The sequence below is a fragment of the Heterodontus francisci genome, chromosome 12, assembly GCF_036365525.1.
Source record: "Heterodontus francisci isolate sHetFra1 chromosome 12, sHetFra1.hap1, whole genome shotgun sequence".
NCBI lineage: Eukaryota > Metazoa > Chordata > Chondrichthyes > Heterodontiformes > Heterodontidae > Heterodontus > Heterodontus francisci.
The window spans coordinates 34464580-34478907 of NC_090382.1; the positions used below are offsets into that span (position 1 = coordinate 34464580).

General features: G+C 39.9%; 1 protein-coding gene across 1 annotated transcript in view; it reads right to left on the bottom strand.

Moving 5' to 3' along the window:
• The window catches only part of LOC137375691 (matrin-3-like), a 51770-nt gene that overhangs the window by 6796 nt on the left and 30646 nt on the right, over nt 1–14328 (bottom strand). The window contains exon 8 of the mRNA XM_068043079.1: nt 13151–13279. Coding sequence (XP_067899180.1) covers nt 13151–13279 — 129 coding nt within the window. The remainder of the gene's footprint in view (nt 1–13150; nt 13280–14328) is intronic.

Here is a 14328-nt window from a genome sequence, read left to right on the forward strand (position 1 = left end):
AACAGACTGATTTTAAATGTAAAGAATAATTACTATGTAAAAAACAGGATCTACTGATAACCAAAGCCAGAACTACATGATTTTCAGAAGGAATTATCCAGTTGCCTGAGCTCAGAAACTGAGGGTGATAAAACGCTGAATGAGAACCAAATTAAGAACAACTAGCCTGAAGAGGGAAAGTTAAATATACCAAATGGAACATTTATTCATTAGGAATTGCGAAGTGGGAGTATGAAATAACAGTCAGTGAAATCAGAGACACCAGAAGGGAAAACCAAAGTTGAAAAGGAAAGTAACTGAGCAAGAAACAGAATACAACATTAGAGTACATCCAAATCACAAATGCAAGCAGCTCATTAGAGAAAGATATGGTTAAAATTTCACTTGGGTATGACTGAAATATTCTGCTCTTCATCTCTCTGAACTCTTAAAATCATGTTTTGGTGTAACTTTTAATTAAGATTAGGAGGAGGCTGCAAAGGCAAGTTGGTCTCTGATACCTGAAATTTTCAGGTGTTGGTGCAATTTAATTAAAATTATCATAAGCCAACTGATTGATGGCCCAAATCTGTTTGAGGTAAGACTTTTAATACATTAAGGTGTGAAAAGGAATGTTTCAAAACATGCAAAATTTATAGATGTGTCTGGATTGCTGAGTGAAACCTAATAGTTAACTGGTTCTCCTGAGTAATTTCTTTACCCAATGCAGGTAAATAAATACATCCCCTACTTACCACAATGATGTAAATAAATCTCTGCATTTAATACGAGGGAGTAGCTCTTTACTTTTTAATGTCAATTGTTATAAAAGTGCTTCCATTTTTGTTAAATTGCTTTGAGGACTCATTTAAATTGTGGAAATGGATTCATTTTGGAAGGCTGAAGATTTCGTAGATGCTGGACTTTGTTTTCTATTGAAAGTTCACTGAAAGCACACTTGGGATGTTGCATTTGAAAACAACCTTTACTGGATATCACGTGCCTTAAGATAAATAAAGAACAGAAACATTGGTGACTTGGGGGGGTGGGGGGAATGTTAACAGAGAAGTGACATATCAAGATTTATGAGGGTCAGGAACTGACTTCTGAGATATTGTTTTGGTTCAGTTGGGGTGTGGACAATGTTGAAAAGCAGTTGGTTTTGTAGCCTGCTGTAAAGAAACCCCTGCTCATCTTCCCTGCACCTTTCTAAGAGACCCGGAGAAATCCAATGTGTCAGCTCCTCTTTCTCCACCTCGTTGAAAAACCCTGCAAATCCAGAGTGTGGTAACTGAAACCCGATACCACATTTCTCAAGGAAAGCCTACCAGACTACTTCTCAACAGCTCCAGAACGGACTGCTTCTGAAAAGTTCTGTGACTCGTCTCCGTATACCCAGACGCCAGACCAAAAGGGACAACTAACCTCCTTCCAGATCTACTCTTTTTTTCTAAAAGAATTACCAAGTATTTGGCTAAAGTATTCCTTTTTTTTTGTCTTTTTGTTTGTAAGAGCTCTGCAGAGAAAATTTCTTTATTTTTCTTCAACTAATGGCTGGGTGGATGTGCGTGTGGGGGTGGGGGAGCAGGAAGTATTTAAAAAGCGAGCTTTCATATTTTAATCTGTGTGTTATGCTTTGCTTCATTACTGAATAAGTTTTGTTTTATATTAAACTGATAATTTTGTTGTTTATTAAAGAAACTAGGTTGGTGTACTTTATTCTGGGATAAAGAGTACAGTATATGATTGACCACATCGGTAACTGGGTAAATATATGTTGTGACCTGTGGAGAAGCGGAACTAGAAAAGAGGATGCACTCCTCCCACCTCTGTCATAATATATAATTAGGGGATCTGTGCGGGATAAGCAAAGCCAAGGACAAACAATTGTAAGTAGGGTAATAATAATTGAAAAGGGAAAAGGAAAAAATCAGATTTTTTTTGCATTGGTGGACAGATTACATTACAGAAATGTCTTTGTCAGTTGCTACGACCTTTCTGGGTAAGGAGGATTTATTCCCAAGTGAATTGACAAATGTAACCAAAGCTAGGCTAAAGGAATTGGCAGAAATGTAGGGATTGGACTTAAAACCAGGAGCTACGAAAGCAGACATATTGAAGTAATAGCAAAGCATTTAGAATTGGAAAAAGAAAAAGGCGATCCAGATGGTAGTTCAGTTGAATGAGCTAGGATTCAGTGGCACTTGGAAACGAAAAAAACTGGAGCTTGAACAGTGCCATACTAGGCTCCCACCTGCCAAGAATGAGGCACATTAATATTGTCATGAACACTGATTTTAAACTGTTTCCGGAGTGAGGAGAGGACTTGATGAACAGATCAGCCATGACTGGAAAAGACATTTGCATATTAACAGACAGTGTTTGAAAGGACAAAGCAGCCTTTCCCTGACATTCAACCCACAATGGACTTTTGAAGGTGGGGGGGGGGGGGGAGCTTGCATTCCAGGTTGACTGCTAAGATGGCCGAATACACAAACAGACATGGTCAAACCAGCTAGTCACATGACTAGCCTGTTGGGCAACCGAGTTTTTTGAATTTGTACAAACAGTTTCGGAAGAATGCTCCTGGACTGAAGAAGACCGCCTGTCTGCCTGCCTGCTCCCATCTCTTTCGTATGGAACTCCAAATCCACTGCAGACACATGAACCCCAAGAGAGAAAAGTTGGCTACAGCAAACAAGGTTTAAGAATAATACTGGGCCCCAAAGAAAAGCAAGATCTACCTACAATCAAGGGCTCTACAGTGAGCTCGAAGAACTGTAACAAAAACTCTTCAGATATTGCCTCAAACTTTTCCATTTTATTTTACTTCTGCTTTTTTCTGTCTTTATTAGCATGTGCGTATCGCGTATGCATGCTAGCCTGGGCGCATTGTGTATCCGTAGGCATTAATCGAATTAAAGTTCACATTGAAGAAATTTCAACTTTTCTTCTTTAAACCTAAGAAAGCCTGTTTTTGCTGGTTTCTTTGCCTTATAATTGGAAAGTGGTGAATAAGGATTCACCAAGGGGGAGCTAAAAACAGTGTGTTTAAAATAAAACCCTGTTACAATAAGACCAGATGAAGGCTGAAAGGGAACCCTGGACCTCTTTCTCACCTGGTCGTAACAACAGGAAGAATAAAAAAACTTTAACTACAATTTCAAAGGGAGCAAGTAGAGTGGCAGGTAAGAGAAAGAAAAAAAAACAGAAAATTAGAAAGAGAAGGAAGGGAATTCAAATTTAAAAGGCTGGAACTAAGACAAAGGGGTGGCCTTGACTCTAGTGAAAATTTTGCTGAGGGAAGAACTGACCCCAGTCCAGGACCCAGTAGACAGCAGTTTAAATTTGTGCAAGCACTCCTGAAGTTTGAAGAAAGGAACGTAGAGGCATTTTTCATTTCTTTTGAAAATATAGTTAGACAGATGAAGTAGCCAAAGGAAAACTGGACATCACTTATGCAAAGCAGGCTGAAAGGCAGAGCTCATGAAGTTTATGCCATGCTTTCTGAGGAGGCTTCTGCAGATTATGAGATAGTAAAAAATGCTATTCTCGCTGCCTATGAGTTAGTCCCTGAAGCTTACCGACAGAAATATCGGAACGTCTGAAGACAGGCTGGGCAGACTTGTATAGAATTTGAGAGGGCAAAGCAAATTAATTTTGATCATTGGATGCGGGCACTAAAGGTAGCGACCACGTACAAGAACCTTAGGGAAATAATTCTCCTGGAAGAATTTGAAAATTCACTCCCTCCGTTCGTAAGAACCCGTGTAGAGAACCAGAAGGTTTCAACAGCCAGACAGGCAGCTGAGATCATTGATGGTTACGAGCTTGTTTACAAGCCCAAACACTTCGCCCGTCACCTGCATAAATCAGAGAAGGATAGAAGGTGGGAGGATGAAAGGAAGGCAAGTAGCTGGGGACAAGGCGGCATAGCTGGGAACACCCCGGGATCTCCTCTTCAGACCAGTAAAGATGATGCTGAGCGTGGAAGTAAAGTCCGCAATCCTAAGCGTTTCTATTGCCACAAGGTGCAGAATGTTGGAAGTTGCAGAGTAAACTCATGCGACTTATTGGGGTACACAAGGCCAATGCAGACAAAAGGGCCCTTGACCAAGTGTACGACAGATCAGGCGGTAGCTCTTACTGCAGCTGTAAGGCCAAGTGCAAAAGCCACTGTGAGTGCAGGGGACGTGAACAAGATACTGGAGAGTGATAGGAAATTGTCAAAAGGAAAAGTAACTCCTTATCCCTCAGGTAAACCTATAGTTATACTTAGGGATACAGGAGTCACCCAAACTGTTTTGCTGGAGAAAGGAATAACATTTCCACCAGACAGCGCACTGAATGCCAAGGTTTTAGTAAATAGTATCAGTGGGGAGTATATAGCCGTACCTTTGTGTCGGGTGCACCTGGAGTGTGATCTAATATCTGGGACGGTAAGTGTAGGAGTGTCCACAGTTTGCCTGTAGATGGAGTTGACCTACTCCTGGGGAATGAATTGGCCGGAGCAAAGGTAGTAGCTTCTCCAGTAGTCACAGAAAGACCAAGTGAAGTCAAAGAGACAAGAACAGTTGCAGGAAAAGGTTCCAGGAATTTTTCCTTCATGTGTAGTGACCCAAGCAATGGCTAAACAAATTCCCTTGTTGGAGGTCAAATTGGTGCCACTGACAGATGGCCAAATGTCTGAAACTTTCTTTGGGAATTTGGATAATCCAAATGAAATTTTCAGTAAGTCTCAGCAAGCAAGCCGACACAGAGTTAAATAAAGTGGCACAAGCGGCTCTAACTGAAGCTGAGGCAAAGGGAGTTCCGGAAGGCTACTACCTAAAAAATGGGACTCTGATGAGAAAGTGGAGACCTCCACACAGACCTGTGGACAAAGAATGGATGGTTGCTCACCAGAAAGTGGTGCTGCGCAAGTATCACCAGGAAATATGAAGAATACCCACGAAATTCCTATAGCGGAACATGTGGGGATCTGGAAGACTCAATCATGACCAGGTCTTTCCAAGGACGTGGTGCAGTTTTGTAAAACTTGCCAGATTGTGGGAAAACCGCAACCTGCCGTAAAGCCGGCACCACTAATTCCCGTACCGTTTCTGGGGAACCATTTAGTTGGGTGTTGGTAGACTGTGTAGGACCTTTACAAAAAACAAAAGTGGGACACCAATATATACTCACCATCATGGGGACATTGATACTCGGTTCCCAGAGGCCATTCCCTTGAGAACCAATTTCTTCTAAAGTAGTGGTCGAGAAGTTAACCCAGTTCTTCACTAGATACGAATGTTTTGAGATCCAGTTGGATCGAGGTTCCAATTTTATGCCTAAAATTTTTGAGGAAATTATGGATAATTTGGGTATAACATAGTTAAAGTTCTCAGCATACCACCCACAAATACAAGGGGCTTTAGAAAGGTTCCATCACTCCCTCAAAATGATGATCAGGACATGCTGTCATGAATATCCCCAAGATTGGGATAAAGGGCTAGAATTTCTTTTGTTTGCCACTAGGGATTCACTTAATGAGTCTACCAGTTTTAGTCCTTTTGAATTAGTTTATGCACATGAGATAACAGGTCCTCTAAAACTAATCAAAGAAAAGTTTTTAGAACAGAAGGACGAATGTTCCATGTTAGATTATGTATCCATGTTCCAGGAGCGGTTCACGAGAGCAAGGTGGCTCAGGAACACCTTAAAGCTTCCCAAACAACTATGAAAAAATGGGCAGACAAACATGCCAAGACCAATCATTTCAACCAGGGGATGAGGTGTTAGTATTACCACCTTTACAGGGTGAACTGTTGAAAGCACAGTTCAGTGGTCCATGTAAAGTGGTCAAGAGAATTGGTAAAGTAAATTATTTGATTGACACCCCAGGTCGCCAGAAGACGAATCGGCTGTGTCATATCAATATGTTGAAACAATATCATCTCCGGGAGGAGGATAAGCAAGCATAGGTATGTCAGGTAGTAAGGACATGAAAGGATGAAAGGGATAGTGAGGATGAGGCAGAAGGAGGCCTAGACAATTCTCAATTGCACCTCCTACTATCTGGTTAACTAATACCGAATTGCTAGCGAGATTAGATACTATGCTTTCATATTTAGATGCAGAACAATGAGAAGACCTAACAAGGCCACTCACAGCATTCAAAGTAGTCTGTAGGGACAAACCAGGATGTACAACCTTAGCCATACACAGTGTGGATGTGGAAGAATCCTATACTATAAAACAGCATCCTTATCACTTAAGTCCAGAGAAACAGGTCCAGGTAAAAGCAGAAATCCAGTAGATGTTGGAAAACCAACTACCTGAACCCAGTCAAAGCAGTTGGAGTTCCCCAGTGGTGTTAGAACTGTTACGACCGACCTCTCCTGTCAAAGCCCCCAATCAAAATATACGATTCTGATTGTGATGGGGCCAATGCTCTGTTAATTCAACCCCGTCGTTCCACAGATCGGCTAACATATCATTTTAAAAACTTTCCAAATTAAAGACCCAGCCAAATTGTACCATCTATTAACCCCCCGAATGAGGCTAACCAAACCAGGTGTCTTTAAAGCAATAAATTAACTCTTTAATTAGAAGAACTAAATTCATAAAACACTATGAAGATATAAACAACATTTAAAATAGAAAAAATTAGAGTCCTTGCAAATTTACAATCCAATGTTGCTGAAGTCTTCACAGAATGTTGCTTTCCTTCTCCAGCGAACTTCAACGGTTACAACTGGCAAACACTTTCAACAGAATCAATCGGACTTTCAAGTTTTTGAGGGATAAAAGATTGTCACAGTCTAACTTCCCTTTCTTCAATTTAAATTACCAGAGATCTCTGTTTTGGCTTGACTTTTTTTTTTAGAATTTTGAGAGATAATAACTAAACAGACTAAATTTCTATTCCTTCAGTTTAAATGGCTGAGAGCTCTTTTTCCAGGCTCTGACACCACAGCTGTGTCCTCTGTGACTGTGTGTTCTGTCAGGACAAACTGTCTCACTAAGAGCCAGTTCAAACTGAATTGAAACAAATGTATCGCATCAGGCTCACTCCCAGTGGCTGTTTCCACGGTATCGAGAATGCACCCTTTGAATCACAGTCTCCAAATGGCTGTTTCGAAGGCAACGAAAATGCACCTTTCTATAACTCCTGAGGCTTGCCGACTCTTAAAGCAATACTGATCCCTTGCAAGCCTTAAAGGCAAACCGCATATTCTGAAAAAAAACTACAGGACCATGACAGTACCTAGCCCGATGGTTCAACTAGATTCTGCATAGACTACAGAAAGGATAATGCAGTAACAAAGGCAGACCTTTACCCAATTCCTCACTTGGAAGACTGTACTGAAGAGTAGGCAGTGCCACATTGTTTACAAAAATAGATTTGTTAAAGGGATACTGGCAGGTTCCTTTAACAGCCTGAGCTCAAGAAATATCAGCCTTTGTCACACCAGATGGTCTTTTCCAATGCCAAGTGATGCCATTCGGGCAAAAAAATGCCCCAGCCGCATTTCAGAGACTAATGAACCAAGTGGTAGCCAGTGTTCTTAACTGTGTGGTTTGCATTGATGATGTGCTGGTTTGCAGTGACACCTGGACGGACCATTTGGTACAACTAGAAGCTCTATTTAGAAAACTACAATCGGCTGATTTAGTGATAAACCTTGCCAAAAGTGAATTTGCAAAAGCAAGAGTAACCTATCTCCGGCATATAGTAGGGCAAGGACAAGTGTTGCCAAGAACAGCAAAAGCACAAGCATTGGTGGCGTTCCCTACCCCCAAGACTAAGCAAGAAATCACGAGATTTTTGGGGATGTGTGGTTTCTACTGCAAATTTGTACCAAATTTTAGGACTTTCGCTGCTCCACTGATAGATTTGCTTCAACAAAGAAAAACCAATGTAGCGTGGTCAGGAGAGTGCCAAACATCTTTTGAGAGGCTGAAAGCCATTTCGATTAATGAACCAGTGTTGGCTGCCCCAAATTTCACCAAGCCCTTCAAGGTAGCAATTGACGCTGGTGACCTGGGGGGTCAGTGCAGACCTGTAACAAGATGACGAATTGGGCATCGAAATAGTGGAATACTTTTCCAAAAAAGCTAAATCGACATCAAAAGAGATATTCAACCGTGGAAGAAACAACCCTGGGCTTATTACTAACTCTTCAGTATTTTGAAGTCTATGGCCACCACGACTACAGAGAGACACAGTGTATATACTGATCATAACCCCCTAGCCTTTGTGGAAAAATTCAAAAACCAGAATGCCAGACTATTCCAATGGAGTTTACTATTGCAACCTTATGATCCACATTGCAGGGCAACATAATGTAACTGCGGATGCTTTGTCTCGGATTTAAATCTGCTTTGAGTTATCTGAGTGCAAAGATGGTACAAAGCAGAACTGTATCAGCTACCGGTAAAGAGTGAATGAGTGTGTAAATGTGTTTTCTTTTTTTTTCCATCTTCTGTTTTTCCATACTTTGTAATGGATCGCATTTAAAACTGGCAGTTCATGCCCCCAAGGATGGAGGTGTTATGAAAGTGCTTCCATTTTTTGTTAAGTTTCTTTTGAGGACTCATATTTGATTTGTGGAAATGGATTCATTTTGGAAGGCTGAAGATTTCATAGATGCTGGACTTTGTTCTGTTATTGAAAGTTCACTGAAAGCACACTTGAGATGGTGCATTTGAAAACAACCTTTACTGGATATCACATGCCTTAAGATAAATAACGAACAGAAACCTTGGTGACTTGGGGGGAGATGTGAACAGAGAAGTGACATGTCAAGATTTATGAGGGTCAGGTTTCGCTTCTGAAATAGCGTTTTGGTTCAGTGGGGTGTGGACAGTGTTGAAAAGCAGTTGGTTTTGTAGCCTGCTGTAAAGAAACCCCCAGTTCATCTGTCCTTCACCTCGCTAACAGACCAGAGAAATCCATTGTGTCAGCTCCTCTTTCTCTAGCTCTTTGAAAAAAACATGCAAATCCAAAGTATGATAATTGAAACCCCTGATGCCACATTACTCTAGGAAAGCCTACCAGACTATTTCTCGACATCTCCAGAATGAACTGCTCCTGAAAAGGTCCCAGGGACCCCTCTCCGCAAACCCGGACACCAGACCAAAAGGGACAACTGACATCCTTCCATATCTTCTCTTCCTTCCCTCAAGAATTAGCAAGTATTTGGCCTAAGTATTTTTTTGTAAAAGAACTCTGTGGAAAAAATTTCTTTATTTTTCTTCAACCAGTGGGTAGGTGGGTGTGTGTGTGGGAGGGAGTATTTAAAAAGGGAACTTTCATATTTCAATCTGTGTGTTAATGCTTTGCTTCTTTGCTGGATGAGTCTTTTTTTTATAATAAACTGATAATTTTGTTGTTTATTATAGAAACCTGGTGGGTGTATTTTATTCTGGGATAAGGAATAGAGTATATGATTGACCGTACTGGTAACTGGGTAAACATTTAAATATATGTTGTGACGTGTGGAGAAGTGGAACTAGAAGACAGTGCACTCCTCCCATCTCAGTCGTAACACAATCTGTTGAGGCTGAGTATTTACATCATCGAAGGCCAAAACAAATCTTAATTTTCCAAATATAAAATGCATTTTTTCCCTAAACATTTATCTGGAAGTCAGGGTGCATACTATACATAGTAACAAATCAGTGTTTTTTTTGCATCCAGTAAGTGCGCCTCATGGGAAATACAACTGATCCTGTTTGGGATCAACAATCTTTCCCTAGCAAAGGTTTGGATCCTTTTTTTAGGCCCACAGAGGAACTCAGGCTAGATCTGCCTGAGACTATATAAGGGCAGAAGGATGGAAACTCTCACAAAAAAACATAATGACTACAAAAGAAAACTGCGGCCTGCAAGAGGGTTAAATAGTGCATTCTATAGAGTTTCTTTCAAGAGAGGCTAGGCTCACCTCCGAGGCAAACCATCTGGGCTTGCAAGGCTTTAATCTACCAAATAACTCAACTGGCATCATAAGCAGTAGGATGTCATCCAAAACCTTTTATGGCATGACTATTTTGATACTTATAGTCCAGTTATGTCACTTGGTATATTATATAATAAAACATCTAAGAGGCAGCCAGTGCAGAAATCCTCCAGGAATGTGGCACACTCAAACAGTCCCACCAGCTTGCTGCAGCCCATCGCCTGAACTAGCCTGTCATGCCCCTGGGATCTGACACTTCGACTGCAGTATTGCAAAAGTCTAGGTACATATTATACATGGTGATACAGCAATTTTGACTTTTTGTTTATGTAAGTCTAGGTGCAAATTATATTTGAGAGCATATCATATTCGGAACATTACAGTATGTAGAACAAAATGCTTTGCTTATTTTCTTATCCACTAAATATCCTGCAAAAGTACTTCAGTAAACATTTGAATTCGGATGTTTAAACTTCCTTCCAAAGCTGATTAGTGGTTCTCCTTCCAGAGTTTGCTGCCATGTCTACTCAGGACTTAAAAACAAACCGTGCTCATATAAACATAAATAAATAATAAATAAATAACATGGCTTTGTGAAAGGGAAATCATATTTAACCAAATTGAGGGAGGTACATGTGCTGTGGATAAAGGGGAACCGGTGGATGTATTGTACTTAGATTTCCAGAAGGCATCTGATAAGGTGCCACATCAAAGGTTATTGCAGAAAATAAAAGCTCATGGTAACATATTGGCTGGGAAGAAGATTGGCTAGCTAACAGGAAACAGAGAGCAGGCATAAATGGGTCATTTTCTGGTTGGCAAGATGTAGGGAGTAGTGTGCCACAGGGATCTGTGCTAGGCCTCAACTTTTTACAATTTATATAAATGACTTAAATGAAGGGACCGAAGGTATGGTTGTTAACTTTGCTGATGACACAAAGATAGGTAGGAAAGTAACTTGTGAAGAGGACATAAGGGGGCTACAAAGGGATATAGATAGGTTGAGTGGGCAAAGATCTAGCAAATGGAGTATAATGTGGAAAAGTGTGAAATTGTCCACTTTGCCAGGAAGAATAAAAAAGCATATTATCTAAATGGTGAGAGATAGCAGAGCTCTGAGATGCAGAGGGATCTGGGTGTCCTAGTGCATGAATTGCAAAAGGTTAGTATGCAGGTACAGCAAATAATTAGGAAAGCTAATAGAATATTATCGTTTATCGTGAGAGGAATGGAATACAGAAGTATGGAGGTTATGCTTCAGCTGTACAGGGCATTGGTGAAACCACATCTGGAGTACAGTGTATAGTACTGGTCTCCTTATTTAAGGAAGGATGTAAACACATTGGAGGCAGTACCGAGAAGGTTTACTGGACTAATTTTGGAATGGGCAGGCTGTTTTACGCAGAAAGATTGGACAGGCCAAGCTTGTATCCGCTGGAATTTAAAAAGAGTAAGAGGCGACTTGATTGAAACATAGAAGATCCTGAGGGGTCCTGACAGGGTGGATATGTAAAGGATGTTTTCCCTTGTGGGAGAATCTAGAACTAAGGGTCACTGTTTAAAAATAAGGAGCTGTCCATTTAAGACAGATGAGGGGAAATTTTTTCTCTCAGAGGGTCATGAGTCTTTGGAATTCTCTTCCTCAAAAGGCAGTGGAAGCAGAGTCTTTGAATATTTTTAAGGCAGAGGTAGATAACCTTCTTTGCTTATCAAGAATCTATCAGGGGTAGGTGGAAATGTGGAGTGATCAGTTCAGCCATGAACTTACTGAATGGCAGAGGAGGCTCGAAGGGCTGAGTGGCCTACTCCTGCTCCTAATTCATATGTTCGTACGTAAAGAAATGCAGCCACTGTAACCATGCAGAATATATTACAAAATGCAACATCTGATGCAAGTCAAGTTTTCTATTCAGCCATGTTCAGCTGTTATTCTACTGCTAAGTGTGGTTACAGAAGATCGGTGCTGCAAATTACACAATTTTTCTTTTGAGTTACTTCAGAAAACGTTGAACACTTCAAGCTTTGTTTTGATGTGCTCTACACAAAAGAAATCCAGATGCGCTTAATACAGATCTCTCGGGGTGGAATGGGCAGGGTGGGTTTGTGCTTTATCCTCAGCTATTATAGATTTCACCCTGCCTCCATCACTCATTGATCCCTTACTTTAAGGGATAATTAGCAAATCCTCTAATCTCCACACAATAAAATGTAAAAGCCAGCAACATCCCTACAAACCTTCCAAGATGGAAGTGAACAAAAATCCAAGAACTCAAATGATTTGACTAGTTCACTTTAAAAAAAAACTGGTAGCTGTTGTGGATGGACTTCTTAATTGTGGGTTTTCACCCCTGCTTGCTATTGCTTATTTGTATGTTATTTACCCTTTCAGTTGTGATTTCTTGCTGTTTTACAAATATGAAATTCTACCATATTGTCCCCAAAATTTGCGTACAGAGAAATGTGACACCAAGTGTTACAGACAAAATGTGTGCATGTGCAATGTTTCTATATATTATGAGCAGATCTTTCATGGTTTTGCTCATGTTGAATTGGGGGATGCACTGTTTTACAACAGTAGAACTGTTTATGCCCAGTAGGAAATTATCAGAGCAGTTGACTTACTTTGACTAAATTAAGTTAAAATCCCAGAATATATTGAATAAAAATGGTAATTAACTGATGCTTTGGGATCAAAATCATATATAAAATAGACACGCATACATTATATCTATTGACATATCATTTATTTTACATCTCCATCCATTTGTTGTCAACTTTTCCATTATAAATTCCCATGTCCACATCTATAATCAAAACTGTCTATGTAAACTTGCCAATCTGTAATTACACCCTCCTAATAATTAGTCTGACAAGTTTTACATAGGCAATTTCCATCGTAAATGCAGACATAAGAAATTGTAATTACAAAAACTAAGGAAAGCACAGAGATGCAATTTTTAAGGATATATCATAGCACAATGCATAATTCTGGTGCTAATATGTGCGTACCTTCAAGCCTACAAAATGGAATTGTTAAGTAAACTTTAGTTGAACTAAGAGCATGTTGTAGTTAACAGGTAATTTTATGCAGAATAAATAATTGTAAAACAGTCTGTTCAATGAATCTAAACAGTATTTTCTGTTATTTAATTTCCCACATTTAAAAAATGTGAAAATATGTTTAAATATTCAGAAAGTTAGGCTCAAATATGTCTACATTTACTTACTTTTAGCAATGGCTGTATTTGAGCGGAGGATATATTTGCAGTCAGCAATCTACCATAAAACAAAGGCTTCCTCTTGAAGTGTTCAATTATGTTATTAGTAGCAATCTCAGAATCCATTTTCAGGAAGGCCTATTCATTAAGATAGAGACATAATCATTATTAAACAATTCACAGATAAGCCACAATTATTCATTATTTAGAACAGCAAAAACATTCAAAGTTGCATTACCTGCGACAATTCAAGGGCAAGTAGGGATGGGCAACAAATGCTGGCCTTGCCAGCCTTGCACACATCCCATTAAAGAATAAAAAAACTTAGTCACTTAAGACTTTTCAATATGGTACCCTCACACACAATTAAATCATCCTCTATTTAGAAAGATAAATTTAACCTAAGGTTTATTACCATCATCGTTTTTCTCTTCCAGGCCTAGTGGTACATGAGGCAACCCATTTCTCGCACTGCTTTTAGATCCAGCAGAACATTTTCTAGGTACTTTCCATAACAAATATTGGACAGGTCACAAGCCAATTTACAACTCCCTACCAGGAGGGCCAGCTATATGTGATGGGGTTCACCACTACACTCCCATCAGGCATGAGTATCCCGCTGAATGTCAACCCAGTATTTAGAGGCCAGAGCTCTCAGCTTTGCTCGCTGGGGCTGTCTGGAGTGAGGCTCAAAATCTTTAACTTTCTGGCTCAGACAAGAATGTTTTCACTGAGCCGTAGTTCATTCTTTTTCATCACTATTGGAATCAAATAATTTAGATTACTCTATTTAGTTTTTTGGTCCTTGAACTTAAAAAGTGTTCTATATACACATGTATTAAATTTGCTATGTCTGTTACACTCATCCTGAGTTTGGAATTCTAGTCTGCCAAGCACTGAAGACATAGTTAAACACAAACTGCTCATTGCAGAACTTGCAGTAATCCTCTTTCAATCAGGAGAACTTTCTACCTGCTAAGAAGGCTTGTGACCACAGAACAGAACAGATCCTTCACCTGCTTAGTCTCTTTCAAGGGGAACAGCATCTTTTGGAAACTCTTAGCTGCTCTAGAGAAGCGGCAGTTTATTCCAATTGAAGTTTAATCCAAAAATCAAGCTTTTGTTTACCAATAGTTACTCCTTCTTTATGAATTTTCTAGCTATCTTTCAGCACTATAGAGAACTAG